This window comes from Schistocerca cancellata, chromosome 1 (genome assembly GCF_023864275.1).
Source record: "Schistocerca cancellata isolate TAMUIC-IGC-003103 chromosome 1, iqSchCanc2.1, whole genome shotgun sequence".
Lineage (NCBI taxonomy): Eukaryota > Metazoa > Arthropoda > Insecta > Orthoptera > Acrididae > Schistocerca > Schistocerca cancellata.
In genome coordinates, this window is record NC_064626.1 from 323,799,237 (window position 1) to 323,815,270 (window position 16,034).

The window sequence follows — 16,034 nt, forward strand, 5'->3', positions numbered from 1 at the left end:
GAGTGCTTTCCAAAGGAAGTATTGTCATACACTGTACAGTCACGTAAATGTGACTGCCACCGATGCTCGATGCTCGATGTCAGTGTTCAATAACTATAAACAGACGACAGGTGGCAGCATTAGCAGTGGAGGATACATAATACATGTGGGGGGGGGGGAGGGGACGTGGAAAACCCTGCATTCGTTGTTATAAGGCGGATGCAGATCGATTTGCCTGACGTCCGAAAGGAAAGATCATCGGCTTTCAGTACAAGGATGGACACGTTTCCGAAACGGCTACGTTTATAAACTGTTCGCGTACCACGGTGGTTGAAGTTCGCTGTGCAAGGCAAAATGGCGCTAAACAAAACCAGCGCCGAGACAGCTGTGAAGCAGCACGGGCCATGAATAACAGGGCTCAACGACAGGTGAAAAGATGTGTGCAGACGTAGACGTGCAACTGTTGATCAACTGATCAGCCAGATGCGCCAGGGGGCCACCTATAGTGTCTCATTAACGACAGTCCAACGAACATTGCTGAGTATCGGCCTCTACGGTAGGTGCCTGGTTCATTCACCCACGCTGTTCGCTATTCGTCATCAACTAAGGCTGGAATTTGCACACCTGTCCAACAGCTGGGCGTCCACTGAGTGATGAATCACGTTTTATGCTCCATCGGAGATATGGCCGTTGGCGTCCACAGCCTGAAACATCTGAAAGCAGACACTTTGCAACAATCGTAGAAAGCGTCGAGGCCGGAGGGCAATCCCTGGGTGATCTCGCTATTCTAAAAGGCACAACGGAGCAATGGCCAGTGTGATGTCAAGCTATTAGTGTATCCTAGAACATCAGCACATGTTTTAATTGTGTGTTACTGCATTTAAGACATGCTGATGTCGGTTGCCACGTTTTACTTCACGCAGCATCTCTATGTGACTTTCAGTGCTGTAGAAAACACGTACCGCTAATAATTTTACATGATCCGATGTTGACAGCATTGATATGCCGAAACCAGACACAGTAAGAAACAGAGTTGCTAGCAATCTTACAACTTTCAGATTGCTCTCTAACTGACGCAACCTGAAACGTATATAAATAGTAAAAACAGTGATACAGAGGCAAAAAAAAATCTTAATTCTACCAGAATAGTATCCACAATTGATTAACTAAGTGGAAATCGTATTAATATGGGTGAGATAAAAAATAGTGGTACTGAACAGCGTTGCGATCGCAATTATGATATCAGAAGCCATTTCCAACTGAATTATGTTCTTTTAACAATAAAATGCAGAATTAATCAGTATTTCACACCGATAAATTTAAGGAGAACAACACAAGAAACTTTTATAAAACATTAAAACACAGTTTAAAGAAGTACAAACCACCAAGTTCACAGTTAATAGATCCAAAAACACAAAAGACTGCGTATAATAATAAAGAGAACGACAGGATACTTACAGAGTGCTTCGGGGAACTACACAACTGCGATTCACCAAAAAAAATTCATTTTGATAATTTAATCCATATACAGCCAGATTCAAAGTCATCAGCAATAGGGGAAATCAGAGAAATCATAAAACAACTTAAAAATAATAAAGCATCAGGATAAGACAATATAGGTGCTGAATTACGGAAACGCTCTAGAGAAAAAATTATTAAAAAATAAAGAAATAAATAAATATCAGAAACACTAGTTTTAAATTTGGACAACAAACAGCTTACCTTCAGAATTGGCATTAATATATCCACTGAATGAAAGAAGGAAAGAAAAGTGATCCTAACAATTATAGAGTGATCTCCTTCTTACCAGCAGCACATAAGATCTTGTCCATGGCGCTTTCAAAGAGAGCTGAAGGAATACTCCACCCAAAACTCTGAGACTATCGAGCAGGATTTAGGAAGGGAACATTTTTTGCAGAGCAAATACTAAATACACAGAACATAATATAAATGAATAAAATCAGAAATTTGAAATGCATGATGTGTTTTGTAGATTTTAATAAGGCATGTGAATCAACGGAGAGAAATCGTGTGAAAAACAAATTTCATCACCAGTATCAATAATGCTCTTCCGAATTGTAAAATTCATAAAATGTTAAGACAAACTGTCTTAAATAAATAGGAGAATGAGTAACAAGCTACACAAAAGCAGAGAAAACCATAGAAAATAGAGTGCTTAAGATGGAAAGGGTATTCCAAATGACATGCGCTCGTAGGTAGCACACCGCGCCTCGTATACACCACCGTGGCGCTCGGGGTTCACAGTACCAAGTTACGACACCTGAAGATGGGCATCTAAGAGCCCTAAACCGGTCGTGTGATAATAAAAGAACTTTTCAATTTCAGCGGTCTTTTCAATCCCTGGTATAATGCTCAGTTGCGGATGTTCCTCCAACAGGACTGTTTGTAGATACAAAGAAGCAAAATCGAAGTCGATTTAACGTATCCTCCAAAAGAGTTATTCCAAGAAATAAAATATTTCTCATCTATGAAGGTAGTAGTGACTCAATGAAGAGCTTCTGAATAATGCACCTTAGCCAACGACGTGAATAAATCGACTGATTCTCTCAACCATTCGTATGGGGGCACACTTGCATGCAGCCAATCAATCGCTGTCACTGAATATTAATGAATTGGTCTCTGTCGTACAGTGTGACTACGTCAAAAAGAAGACTGTTTTAACAGCTGCGTAAGTGACAGTCGGGGTAGACGAGTGTAATTTAAAAATGATTTTTGGGGAATGTTATGGTTCTGACATTAGTTTTAAAAGCATTAATTACTACTAATACGAATCAAAAACCGAGTAAATTTTAAGTAATAGAGTTTTGAAGACATAAAACGCAGTTCGTTTTATTGTAATTTGCTAATCAAATGCTGGTTTTATGTGAGGGATTGAGGCAAATACAGTTCTATATTTGCCATACCTTTATGCCACATTAACATTGTTTCGCCTTTGTTGAGACTGACATAATTCGGCCTGATCTCATCGTCAGAACGACACTGGTGATAGGCATCTCTCTGCCATAGCTATAATTTTTCAGCTCGAAAAAAATTTAACACCATACTAATACTTCTGAATAGTCTAGTATCTCTGGCGATAAGAAAGTGGCCTTACTTTTGGCAGGTGTTGTAACCCAGCGGGTGTTCTTTTGCAGGTTGGCTTCAACCATTACCACGCAGAGTTCATGGATATCGGGCCTAGCGGCACCGTCAGCGCCACGGTCGGCTCTAACTCTCTCTTCTTCAAGGTCAGCGTCGACATGAAGGAACTCCAGCATGCTACGGCCACCATCGAGGAGCTTTACGTTGAATACATTGAGTAAGTTGCAAGACCAGTGTGTTACACACTGTGTGCTTCCATTATAGATGCTTTTATCAGTCGAGATAAAGTAAAGATATACTTGTGTAGTGAGACACCGTTACCGACTGCGGTGTTGTTGTTCCATAGTCTCACCTTACATGGGAACGGTGGTCCTCAACATTTCAATTAAACTAGAATGAGACAGCAGAAAGTTCTATAATCCCAGAGAAATATTGCAGTGCTAGAGGCACTAACCGACTGATATTATCTCCATAGAGTAGAAACATGTCAGATTTTATACCACCATTGTGTAATGGAGGCACTGAACAAGTCGGCTGTAAAACGTTTTCAGTAAACGTTTAGTGTGCAATTTCACGTTCTAATACTTGTAATTATCTGTGTGTATCATATGTTGTATTTTACCTCTAATGTTTACGATTTAAGAGACTGTCCTATGAAACGTCGATTTCCTGGTCGAAAGGATGAATATACTCCACTTTTTTTGCATTGCTTATCTCCTAGCCGTTTTCGTTATTGAATCGGACATTATCATTGGAGTTTTTTCTTCATTAGTAAATAGCTCGTTGCAGGTCTTTCGTACTGATTGAGAAGCAAACTATGTTATTAGTACAATGCAAGAACACGAGAAGGAAGTAACTGCGAACAGCTTACCACTTTATTTAAAGTATTTTTGTACTTTGAGACAGACGAAATAGATTAAAAGTTGGCATTTTTAGGGTAGGCTTATCAAAACTGTCTGTAACGGGCGCATAAAACATAACATTCGAAATCAGTCAGAAATGATTTTAAAACCTTAAGAACGAGTCGTAAAGGTATAGTATTGATAAATGTTTAATGATTCGGTTTGGGTGTTTAATCAAAAATAATACAGAAAATACTAGGGATCTAGCGGAGTTGCTTCCCCTGAGCAGAAAAAAACTTGGACTGTCTCACCTTATACGTTCATTGTTACAGCAAAACAAACTTTTCTGGAAACTAGAAACGTTTCATGTTAAAACCGAAGTCACTTGACAGGGGTCTCGCAATGCTTCAGTGAGGATGTATTCCCCTTTAGGACACCTATCTGGATTAATGACTTCAAATATATTCTGCCTTAATGATTTTGGGATGCGTTATTGAGAATCCCAGTATTATATCAAGTTTATGGAAACACCGCCATGTAGTTCTGCTGTATTAAGAAACCCTAGAGGATAATGAGTTCGTAATTCTCTTTAATGGGGCTATAAATGGAGAGCTAAAACATATCAAGCTAATAGCACAGGTAAATGGAAATGACCGTTTGGCGTCAATCGCCGGGAGGCCCCCTACGGGGCAAATAACACAGATAATAACGTTACTGTAAACACTATCGTCTTTGGGGGCAGTGATTGCACTGTTGCATTAATAGTTATCTGAGTGGCAGTACACAGACAAACTGAGAAATCTTTTCAAGACTAGTTGACACAACATTTTAAAAACCAAAGAGAAATGCATTTTTGGTTCTAAGTATGTAAACATGGTTTCCTCGCACATTCCTTCACATACCAGATGAGAACATCAGGAGTTACGAGCCTTGAACAATACCCCCTCCCACGATGGCCCTCAGCCCCCTAAGCTAATATGTTGGGATGCGCAGGTAGCCGCATCTCTCGAATATTGAATTCTTCACCCCATACACTTCTGGAACTATGCTATCGACTTAGTTTAATACTTACACATCGTACATATTATTAAACAATGACAACTGGGCATTATAATCCTAACTTACTGTATTTATCGTTTTTACTTGATTACTATTTACAATAAGCAGTTGTGAACTTCTGTGGAAAATTTTTGTAAATGTGTTCTAGATTCTTCTTAGTCTACTAACAACGATCGACCTACATTTCTATCGCTTAACGTAGACATCAAAATTTGTTCTTGAAAGTACACGAAGACAGTTCTGCACACGAAAAATCTCTCCAGGTTTTTATCTGGCACTTGGCTTGCTAATGTGACTATTCGATTGACTTTATGTTAACGAATATATATGGGCTATAATTAAACTGTCACTATCTGAACCAGTGTAGACGGAAACGTACTTATCGCATGGATAGCCAGCTTTGCAGGAACGACATTAAGACTGCGCGCTGCGCTATTTGCGTTAGTGTTAGTGTCATGACTGGCCGCTAGGCGCCGGTACTGGTACGGCACCGTAGGGTTGAAACACAAGCATCAGTGTGCAGTACAGCTGCCGACTGCCAACACAGGTGTGGACAAGTTGAGCAGGACTTTACTCATAACGTTGTTTTAGCAGACAACAGCAACAGTGCTGCTGCCCTTCGCGAGTATCGACGCATGGCTCGTGAGATCACTCGGATACTGCGAAACACATTTAGGAAAACCGGATCACTGGCTGATCGTTCCAAACTGCTTGGCACCCTGGACCGCAGTATTTCGACCGGTGTGATTTTTGGATGTTGTACTACCTGAAAAACACGATATATCAACGGAACACTAACACACGGTGGGGATTGAAGATGACCATAGTTAGGAAATTAGCAAACATCTCCCTGAGATGTTTCGGGCAGCAATAGAGCATTCTATAGTGCAGTCACAGGTAGTCACGGATGCAGATAGTAATCACATTGAGCAACGTTTGTAACCTGGAACATAAAGTTAACACACAACTAGCAAATGTTACCCTCTCATGTGGAAATAAAAAACACTTTCAATGGTTTCTTCGTTATTTCTCTTCCACATATCTTTACAAATGTTTCCACGAACTTTCACTGTCCTACAATCATTGGTTCTTCGTGGGGGCCTCCTCAGTTAGCGAAAGTTTAATTATAACGACCCTGTCGTTGCCATATATTGATAGGCTTTGAGTCAATGTTAACTCCACCATTATCGAATTATTGCTGTGGCTTTGTTATTTAGTTTCGTCAGTCTCGTGTAGACTGTGTTCCATCCCTGTGAGCACGTTGTAGTCGTTCTTGCTGTCTGTACACAATGTAGATACATGAACCCTAGACATACGTATACTCTATAAATGTATATAGACCTCTGACTGAGGATCACACCACATAGCATTGCAAAAACACAGCAATGTTTGGTGACGGGAGACGGGCGCGTTGAAGAATGAATACATGACTGGCGTAACATAGACACCTCAGAGTACACTACATTTTCACCAACATCACCGTCAGCTGAAAATGAATCATCTGAATCTCACTGAATGTCCCCATCACACAGAAAACTATAGGAACAAAGAACAACATCGCTCCGTTTATCAACGGATGTGCCTCAGGATACTTTTCTTCCCCAGAAATGAGAACTTCAGGCGCACAAGGTACACTGTTATCATGCAGTCTTTTCCACAGAACTTTGATTGAGACGTTGGAGACACGTAAGGTGCATGAAATTTGATCCCCCCCCCCCCCCCTAGCTACCCAAGTTTACGTTTCATATGGTTTCCATAAATTTGTTGACCTGAATACCGGGAGGGTTCCTTCTACTGTCTGAGCTTTTCATACATTTCTAATGGGACCAATGGAATGGTGAACCCTAAACTTCGACTAGTAATGTATCTTCGACTAGGGTGCGACGAAGAGACCTGAGACAGCGTAAATACTTGTTAATAGATTTTCGATATCTACGGTATGAAACCCAGTACACTCATACCTGTTCTTTCTGTATTACAGTGATATTGATTTGGAAGTGACTGGCCTGGGGATCCTCAACTGGCTGGTGTCGCAGATCGCTACGTGGGTGCTGGGTTTCTTCACGGACAGCATCGCTCCGTTCATCAACAAGTATCTGCAGGATATTGCCTCCACCAGCGTCTCCTTGGTCAACCCGCTGGACTACTTACAGTGAGGGCGTCAACGGCTCTCTTTCCAGAAATACACACTGAAGACTTGAAGCCATACATCCAGGAATAAAGTCTGTAAACCAGACGTGCTTCTCAATTCAACAGTCGTAACGCACACAGTACAGTCCGCCACTCTGCAGATCACGGTATCCATGATCCAGGCGTGCAGGTTAAGAAAATGTTTTCTCTGCCTGTTCTGCATGTTGTATAATACTGCTGTAATGTGAAGTTAATATGGATATTACTGCTACGTGCACAAGTTTTCGTGTTTCTGCAAAATAAATACCTAAATTATCCAACACTACTTGCCTTTGTTTTTTATCTACGCTGAACAACTACAACGTGCGAAGGAATTTACCATACAATATACCTTATGTTTCCATCGGTGCTTTTTTGTAGACCACGATCACTGATAAGCTGCCATGCTCAAAGGAAACAAATACCAGATCAAAATGTAAATATGAAGCTAAAAAGAAAACGAAGAAAATTAAAAAAAATGTTTCGGAACAATAGTTGACCAAAAAGTTAAGTTTAAGGAATCATAAGATTACGCTGTACACATGAGACCAAAACTATTTTAGTTTGAAGGGGATAACATGCCACTCCCAAATCTGTCAAAAATAGCCATAAACAATGGTCATTTTGATAATTACGCTAATTGCCAGAGATGATACAATGAATGAGAAGCTGATATTGTTCACTCATAATTAACATTTATGATATGATCAAACGAAATAACCATCGACATAAGCCAATTTTGAAAGTTTAGAGTATTAAGTAGTGTGTGTCAGAAGAAATACGAAGCGCCTCATCGGCAGGTTTAGTTTAAAATTCTCATATTTAGACTTCAATGGTCCTCAACTATTTTCAAAAAGTTATTTATTTGGAGAAAATGTAAATTTTACTTTTCTAAGAAGGTATATTAGAGTATTTTAATACCGGTGTCAGCATAAGACAATGACTATTATACACACAGAGAGTTACGTTGCACTTCGCGCGTAGTAGCTAGTATGAACTTTCCTCATTGTTTTCCCCATGAATGTGCAGCGCTGATGGTTTTGCATGAAAATTTTTTTCACAGTGAAACTCCTGTGATAATATGGCAAGCGTTATTTTCATACTGGGCAAGACGCTCTGACAGCACGCAAATGTACCGCTCCTGCTTTTTAGTCTGTTGTTCAGTCTCCATACGCAGTTTTTTTGTTGCCTTAGATCTTTTTCCAAGCCTTTTTTAAAGTAATTCGTATGCTGTTTGAATTACAGCTGCCGCGAATGCATCCAGTGGAACATTTGTGCAGGTTACTTGCGTAGGGTTTGCAGTTCTTTTACTTTTACTACACACCGGATTATTGGAAGGCTGATTTCAGTTTGGCGCCTAATTGTTACTGCAACTGAAATTTTATTGAGAATATAATGTGGAAATGTGCTGGAAATGCTACCCATTTCCAGAATTTTTCTCTTTGAAGCCACCTCAGCAAAACGTTGACTGTAAAGAGAATTTGACAATCTTTTGTCGTGAAGTTTTCTCGATAGATCAGTCCTAGCCACATATTTTTTGGGTCAGTATGAGCTGGAAATTAGTATTAACTTACGGCACTAGTTTTTTTCTGCTTTTTCAATCTTACAGAACAGTGCACAACAGTAAGGCATCTATAAGAAATGATGAGTATGTTTCAAACTATTAAATTTCCATGCAACGTCGTATCAACGAACTTTAGCGAAAATATTTATGCCAGCAACACTCACAGCTGTAGTATGAATGAATATACTACAGCAATATTTTAAACTAGATATGTTTTTGAAGAAGGTCCGCCTTGGCCAAAACACAATTTTTCTTCCTCTCCATATTCCTCAGGCATGTTTCGCTGAAGTTTCAGCGTCATCAGTGGGTTTCTTGTCATCTTCCATAAAAGGGGAAAATGCTTTTTACTATGTGTACATACATAAATTTGAGTTTTTACAACACTATTTACATGTTTAAACAATAGGCAAAGTTTTATATAAACCATGCTGCAGATTTCCTGGACATTATAAATGTAAACCCATAAACACCAAAAAAGCACACACACACACACACACACACACACACACACACACACACAGCCGGCCGAAGTGGCCGTGCGGTTAAAGGCGCTGCAGTCTGGAACCGCAAGACCGCTAAGGTCGCAGGTTCGAATCCTGCCTCGGGCATGGATGTTTGTGATGTCCTTAGGTTAGTTAGGTTTAACTAGTTCTAAGTTCTAGGGGACTAATGACCTCAGAAGTTGAGTCCCATAGTGCTCAGAGCCATTTGAACTTCACACACACACACACAAACACAATTAATAAGAAATAACTGAACAAAAATTAATTAATGAAATAAAAATAAGAAGTTAAATTAAAAAACAAAAAGGAATAATTAAACTAACAAAACTGACACCCAGTCACCCCCCCCCCCCCACACACACACACATATACACACAGACACACAGTGTGATAGGTGCTCCCCATAAAGATTCAAGACTCCCGCCCAGAAAGTATTCAACTCTTCAGCTGTTCGCCATCTTCCTTCTAATGTTTGTTAACAGTGACACTAAAGAGTTACATAGTGCAGATTTTCACAGTGAAGATAATTGGGAAATCAGCAAAACACACTTGCACACATCTTTCACATACTACTAGTTAATGTTAGGCATAACCATTACACGCCCAATCGCAGGTTTTCGTAGTAAACTCTTCAACAGTCAGCTCTGGATGGTGGCAGATGACAAGATGTGAAACAAAATAACGGCATTAAATATATAAAATCCAGGAAATCCCGCCCAATCGTAAATTTTCGAAGTGCATTAAATTTATAAAATCCAGGAAAACCACAGCATGTGGTAACAAGGTATACATGCAAAATTTTGTCAGTTTTTCATACATGTAAATACTGTTTCAAAATTTTAAATTTACATGTGTGCAAGCAGTAAGAAGCATTTTTCCTGCTTTGTAAGAGAAAACAAAAAACCCACTGATCATGCTGAGTCCTCAACGGAACATAACTGGGGAATAAAAATAAAAATTGTGTTTTGCTCAAGGTGTACCCCTCTTCAAAAACAAATCATTTTCCAAGCAAACACGGGCAGGAGAGTTCACTCCTCAATATGAATATTTTCAACATTATCAGGTTTCTGTATTACTATTTTCAACATTAACAGCTTTCTGTATTGCTTACCTTCTTTAGAAAATCAGTACAGTCAGACAATAACCTTCAAACATAATAAATTCAGCAAATCATATTTTTCGTACTCACTGTTCAGAGCCCACACAAGCACGTGAGATTAGGACACTAACAATTCGACGATCTATGATTGCATACGTGGAGCTCACTATCATACTCATGACCTATGGCGTGGGGAACCGACGGCGTATGTCACCCAGTGCTGGATAAACTGCAAACTCCACCGACACGCTCACTGCCATATGACGCTGGAAAGTGCCGAGACTGCTAGAACATTCTAGGGGACTATGGTACACACATCAAAATTGTTTTCATCTCTTCGGTTCCAAGAGTTTCGAAAACTGTACAGAAAATTGGAATAGAGGTCAATATAAACATCATTTCTGCCCTTTTTAGCCGGCCGGAGTGGCAGAGCGGTTCTAGGCGTTACAGTCTGGAACCGCGCGGCCGCTGCGATCGCAGATTCGAATCCTGCCTCGGGAATGGAAGTGTGTGATGTCCTTAGGCTAGTTAGGTTTAAGTAGTTCTAAGTTCTAGGGGACTGATGACCTGAGAAGTTGAGTCCCATAGTGCTCAGAGCCATTTTTTTTGCCCTTTTCATTGCTCATGAAAACCACAAATGCATGTTGTACCACCATAGAGCGTGATCTTCAAAGGTGGTGGTCCAGATTGCTGTACACATCGGTATCTCTAATACCCAGTAGCATCTCCTCATGTATTGATGCATGCCTGTATTCGTCGTGGCATACTATCCACAACTTCATCAAGGCACTGTTGGTCCAGATTTTCCCACTCCTCAACGGCGATTCGGCGTAGATCCCTCAGAGTGGTTTGTGGGTCACGCCGTCAATAAACAGTCTTTTTCAATCTGTCCCAGGCATGTTCCATAGGGTTCATTTCTGGAGAACATGCAGGCCACTCTAGTCGAGCGATGTAGTTATCCTGAAGGAAGACATTCACAAGATGCGCACGATGGGGGCACGAATTGTCGTCCATGAAGACGAATGCCACGCCAATATGCTATCGAGATGGTTGCACTATCGGTCGGAGGATGGCATTCACGTATCATACAGCAATTACGGCGCCTTCCATGACCACCAATGGCGTACATCAGCCCCACGTAATGCCACCCCAAAACAGAAGGGAACCTCCTCTTTGCTGCACTCGCTGGAGTGTGTTCACTGCGTTCAGCCTGACTGGGTTGCCTCCAAAACGTCTCCGACGATTGTGTGGTTGAAGGCATATGTGACACTCATCGGCGAAGAGAACGTGATGCCAATCTTGAGCGGTCCATTCGGCATGTTGTTGGGCCCATCTGTACCGCGTTGCATTTTGCGATTGCAAAGATGCATCTCTCCATGGACGCCGGGAGTGAAGTTGCGAATCACGCAGCCTATTACGCACAGTTTTAGTCGTAACACGACGTTCTGTGGCTGCACGGAAAGCATTATTCAACATGGTGGCGTTGCTGTTAGGGTTCCTCCAAACTATAATCGGTAGGTAGCGGTCATCCACTGCAGTAGTAGCCCTTGGGCAGTCTAAACGAGGCATGTCATCGACAGTTCCTGTCTCTCTGTATCTCCTCCATGCCCGAACAACATCTCTTTGGTTCGCTCCGAGACGCCTGGACACTTCCGTTGTTGAGAGCCGTTCCTGGCACAAAGTAACAATGCGGACGCGATCGAACCACGGCACTGTCCGTCTAGGCATGGTTGAACTACAGACAACACGAGCCAGTAACTCCTTCCTGGTGGAATAACTGAAACTGATCGGCTGTCTGACCCCCTCCGTGTAATAGGTGCTGCTCATGCATGGTCGTTTACATCATTGGACGGGTTTAGTGACATCTCTGAACAGCCAAAGGGACTGACAGTGATACAATAACCACAGACAACGTCTATCTTCAGGAGTTATGGGAACCGGGGTAATGCAAAACATTTTTTTGATGTGTGTACAAATATACTAATCATCATTTGATTGCAAAGCGTTATTTCGTTTTCCTTTATTTACAGCACTTCTTTGATCACAGCGTACAAGAGCCCATTATATGACAGAGTTTCTAGGTTAGAAATTCAACACGTATCCTTCGCTAGTGCTCTGCTCTGCCACAGTATATTTCTGATCCTCGCCACAAGAGATAACTATTTTGTGTGATCCACAACGTCGTGTGGTACATGGTGCTACCGCAGTACCAAATCCTGCAAACGACATGCGTCCTTGGCCTTCTGTGATCTTCTAATTAATCCAGACATCCTTAAGTTTACCATATTGAGAAGGGTACATTATTTAAGATATTTTTATTCAGGTTTTGTTAAACTTGGTTGGGGCCCACGTCAGTTGGTAAGAACACCTGGCATTTGATTTCTTTTACTTCTTCAATATCATCTTTTTTTCGGTCTTTGACACTTTCTAAGTAGCTGAGCTCCTGGAAGATACGCCTGCAGTGGTGGTGAAGGTGGGGGGAGTGGGGAGGGGGGGAGGGGGGAGGGGAGGATCTTCTCGTCTACAAGGAGAAATTGTACCTAAATGACAAGGGTTGCACCATTCAGCACAGCATAATAGAAGAGCCATCGACGTGGCACCGAGAGCGCGAACAAGATATTGTCAATCAAAATAAACAAGAATTTTAGTGTTTCTGAGTGAACACCTACTCCAAAAGTAGATTGAATGCACTCCTCGGATGATTAATATGAACTGATTGATTTTATCATGTATTAATTTATTGTATTCTATAAATCCCATCAAGAACAACAAACTTCAGGTACTTGTAATGAATCAAGTTATAAAACACTGACGAACAGCACTCACTACAGGCTACGTGTATGACGATTACTGGTGATAATCTATTCACACCGATAACTTTGAAAATTACTGCTAGACTGTGTTCACTAACTCTTGGGATATTTAATTGCGACCCTTAATTCACCAAGCGATAGTTGTCACAAGAACTTTTCGTTCAATAACAAGTTTTCAGCTATCAGACTTGTTTTTGGTTGGAGTTTTGAGTAGGATTCAAGAACGTAACATTTGAGAAGTCAAAAGCAAAAGTTATTGACCACATAAATTAGCATTTTATGTAGACGGTTGGTGCCGGAATTTTCAAATGCCCGTACAAAAAGTTTTCCTTCCCTGGGATTAGACCAGGCTACAAACCAGTACATTCACTGTCTACTATTCCCTTCCCCTTCCTCACTTCTTGGTGCAGATGACGGAACTGACTTGTCGCAAAGCAAAACTTGTTACATTCGTACCAGCACTCCCCAATAGCCCGAGATCGGAACACAGAGCTTTGACAATCATTGCCGAAAAGGCTTGGCTCATCATCATGGAAGACGTTGAGCCGAACAGATGGTTCAAATGGCTCTGAGCACTATGGGACTTAACATCTTAGGTCATCAGTCGCCTAGAACTAAGAACTACTTAAACCTAACTAACCTAAGGACATCACACACATCCATGCCCGGGGCAGGATTCGAACCTGCGACCGTAGCAGTCGCGCGGTTCCAGACTGAAGCGCCTAGAACCGCACGGCCACACTAGCCGGCGAGCCGAACAGATACACGATCCAAATGAGATATAAAAGTTTCTTACCATCATTTTCTACTCACGCGTTAATCAGAATATAGCAGTTTATTGTCTGTCTTCCAATAACAAGTTACAACAGTGGCACGGTTTATTAACCAATAGGTAAATGCCGAAGTGAAGTCTCTTATATAAAGTTGTGCCGGTCACAGCTCTGTTAGTCGGAATGTGCACTTATTTGTGACGTGTTTGATAGCACTAACTTTGGCGAGATGACGCTAGGCAGCTTCCTATCGACACTGACATGTTCCTCACTAAATACCCCAGAAGAAAATTTGGAACTGTCGACGATCAGTAATTTACAATGGTTTTAGGGAGACAATAACACGGAGCTTCAGATACCTTTTGTCTAAGTTATTAACTCAGATAAATAATATCTTCTATCACTACTATAGCATTAAGATCGGTTAATAAAACAGTCTTTCCAGGAAATCTTTGAGTATACGGGATGATGCTGCAAGGTCGCCGTCTGTTCCTTTATGTGGCCTAACAGTCGGGAGTCTTCTTTATTTCCGAGAGTAGTACCTTAGAGCCTGGTTCCTGGGTCTGGATCAGCCGTGAATCGCGGTGGGGTCTACGACTGCAGCTGGATGGGTCGTCTGCAATGGCAGTGCCAACAGAACCGAGCTCCCTGTCCCTCCTACGTCCGACCCCCCACTGGCTGCCACGGTCGGCCAATATCTCGCCCACACTTAGAGACGAGCTTCTGCCTTTGCCCGCCTTCTGGCTGCTGCTCTCGCGAGGGATCCAATCTTACGTCCTTTCCACCACTCTGCTGCCAATGCCAACAAATGTTATCATTCGTTGTCCTTCACTCTGCTGTACTAAGTTAGGGTTTAATTCCTTGCGTGGTGTAGAAATTTACAATAAAGTAATCTATTCCGTAATGTAATAGCACAGGACTTAACGCAGTTCTCCTTTTGAATTTTCGTCTCAGTTTTTCCGTCAGCGCCAGTATTTTGTATGATTTAAGTGACGCTCACCTTATTATTTCTTTGTGTGTTGCGTAAAATACTTACAGACTACTTACTAAGAAAAAAAAATTCTCAAAACGCGACAGAACCGTCATAATACGTTTATTAAGAAAAGACAAACCTGCATTCAAAGTAAAGGATGTTTATAAATTAGTTATACAGCTGTTGCCTTTAATTGCAAAATGATAAATGATAAATAACTGTCAGAAATGTTTAATACAGCACTGAACGCCGTGTATCTTCCAGTTATGCCCGCCTAACACTGCTAGTTCCTGACGTTCCCGCGCGGTTGCACATGCAAATGAGTTACTTCAACAGTCATCATGGAGACGTATAACGGCACAGAGCGTGTGTAGTGTTGTTTATGGTTTCTTTATTCACTTTACTGCAGGTACGGGAGGTGGCTTCGTCACAAAACACAGTTTTATTAAGACAGTCGCCTTCCGTCTGCAGTTTATTAAACATTTATACGAAAAACTCAACTCGTTTTTCTTTGTCACTTTCTCTCCAAGCTTGCAACAGTTCCAATTCGTAGAGTTTGAATGGAAGGCATTTCCGTAGCAGCTTCCTCGCCGTAACACGAGGGATATTCAATTCTAAGTTTGTACGTCTCGTTGAATTACTCAGACCACAAATGCAAAACTACTGAACTTGCTCAATTGCTGCATCAGAGACTGCTGGTCGATCCTGACCTGCCATCCTTAGTGACACAGACAGTTCCGATGAAACGGTTGTGGCTTTCCATGTTTAGTCCTGAATTGCCTTTCAAATGCTGGAGAGGATTTGGACTCATGTAACCACAAACAACGCTGCATCAGCTCTGCACCATTATACGCCTCCATGATGACTGTTGGAGTGAGTCATACGTGCATGCCACCTGTCGGGAACGTCGGGAATTAAAAGTGAGAGGCCGGAATAGAACTTGAAGATACAATTTATTTCATTCAGTGTCGTATCCAACATTTCTGTCACTTGTTTATCCTTTTCACAATTAAAGGTTACTTTTGTATAACTAATTTATAAAGAGCCTATATTTTTGGATATAGAAAATTTTTTACGATGTTGTTTGGAATACATTTTACAAAAATCAGAAAGTAGCACTGATGAAATACAGGATCTAGAAGGTTATATATAACTTGCACA

At 41.2% G+C, this 16,034-nt stretch overlaps 1 protein-coding gene across 1 annotated transcript in view; it reads left to right on the top strand.

Annotated features, from left to right (window-relative positions):
• The window catches only part of LOC126161277 (uncharacterized), a 42,011-nt gene extending 34,644 nt beyond the window's left edge, over positions 1-7,367 (top strand). Inside the window, exons 10-11 of the mRNA XM_049917020.1 lie at positions 3,135-3,298; positions 6,964-7,367. Of these exons, the coding sequence (XP_049772977.1) occupies positions 3,135-3,298; positions 6,964-7,138 (339 nt within the window). The 3' untranslated portion in view covers positions 7,139-7,367. The remainder of the gene's footprint in view (positions 1-3,134; positions 3,299-6,963) is intronic.
• Positions 7,368-16,034: the final 8,667 nt, after the last annotated feature.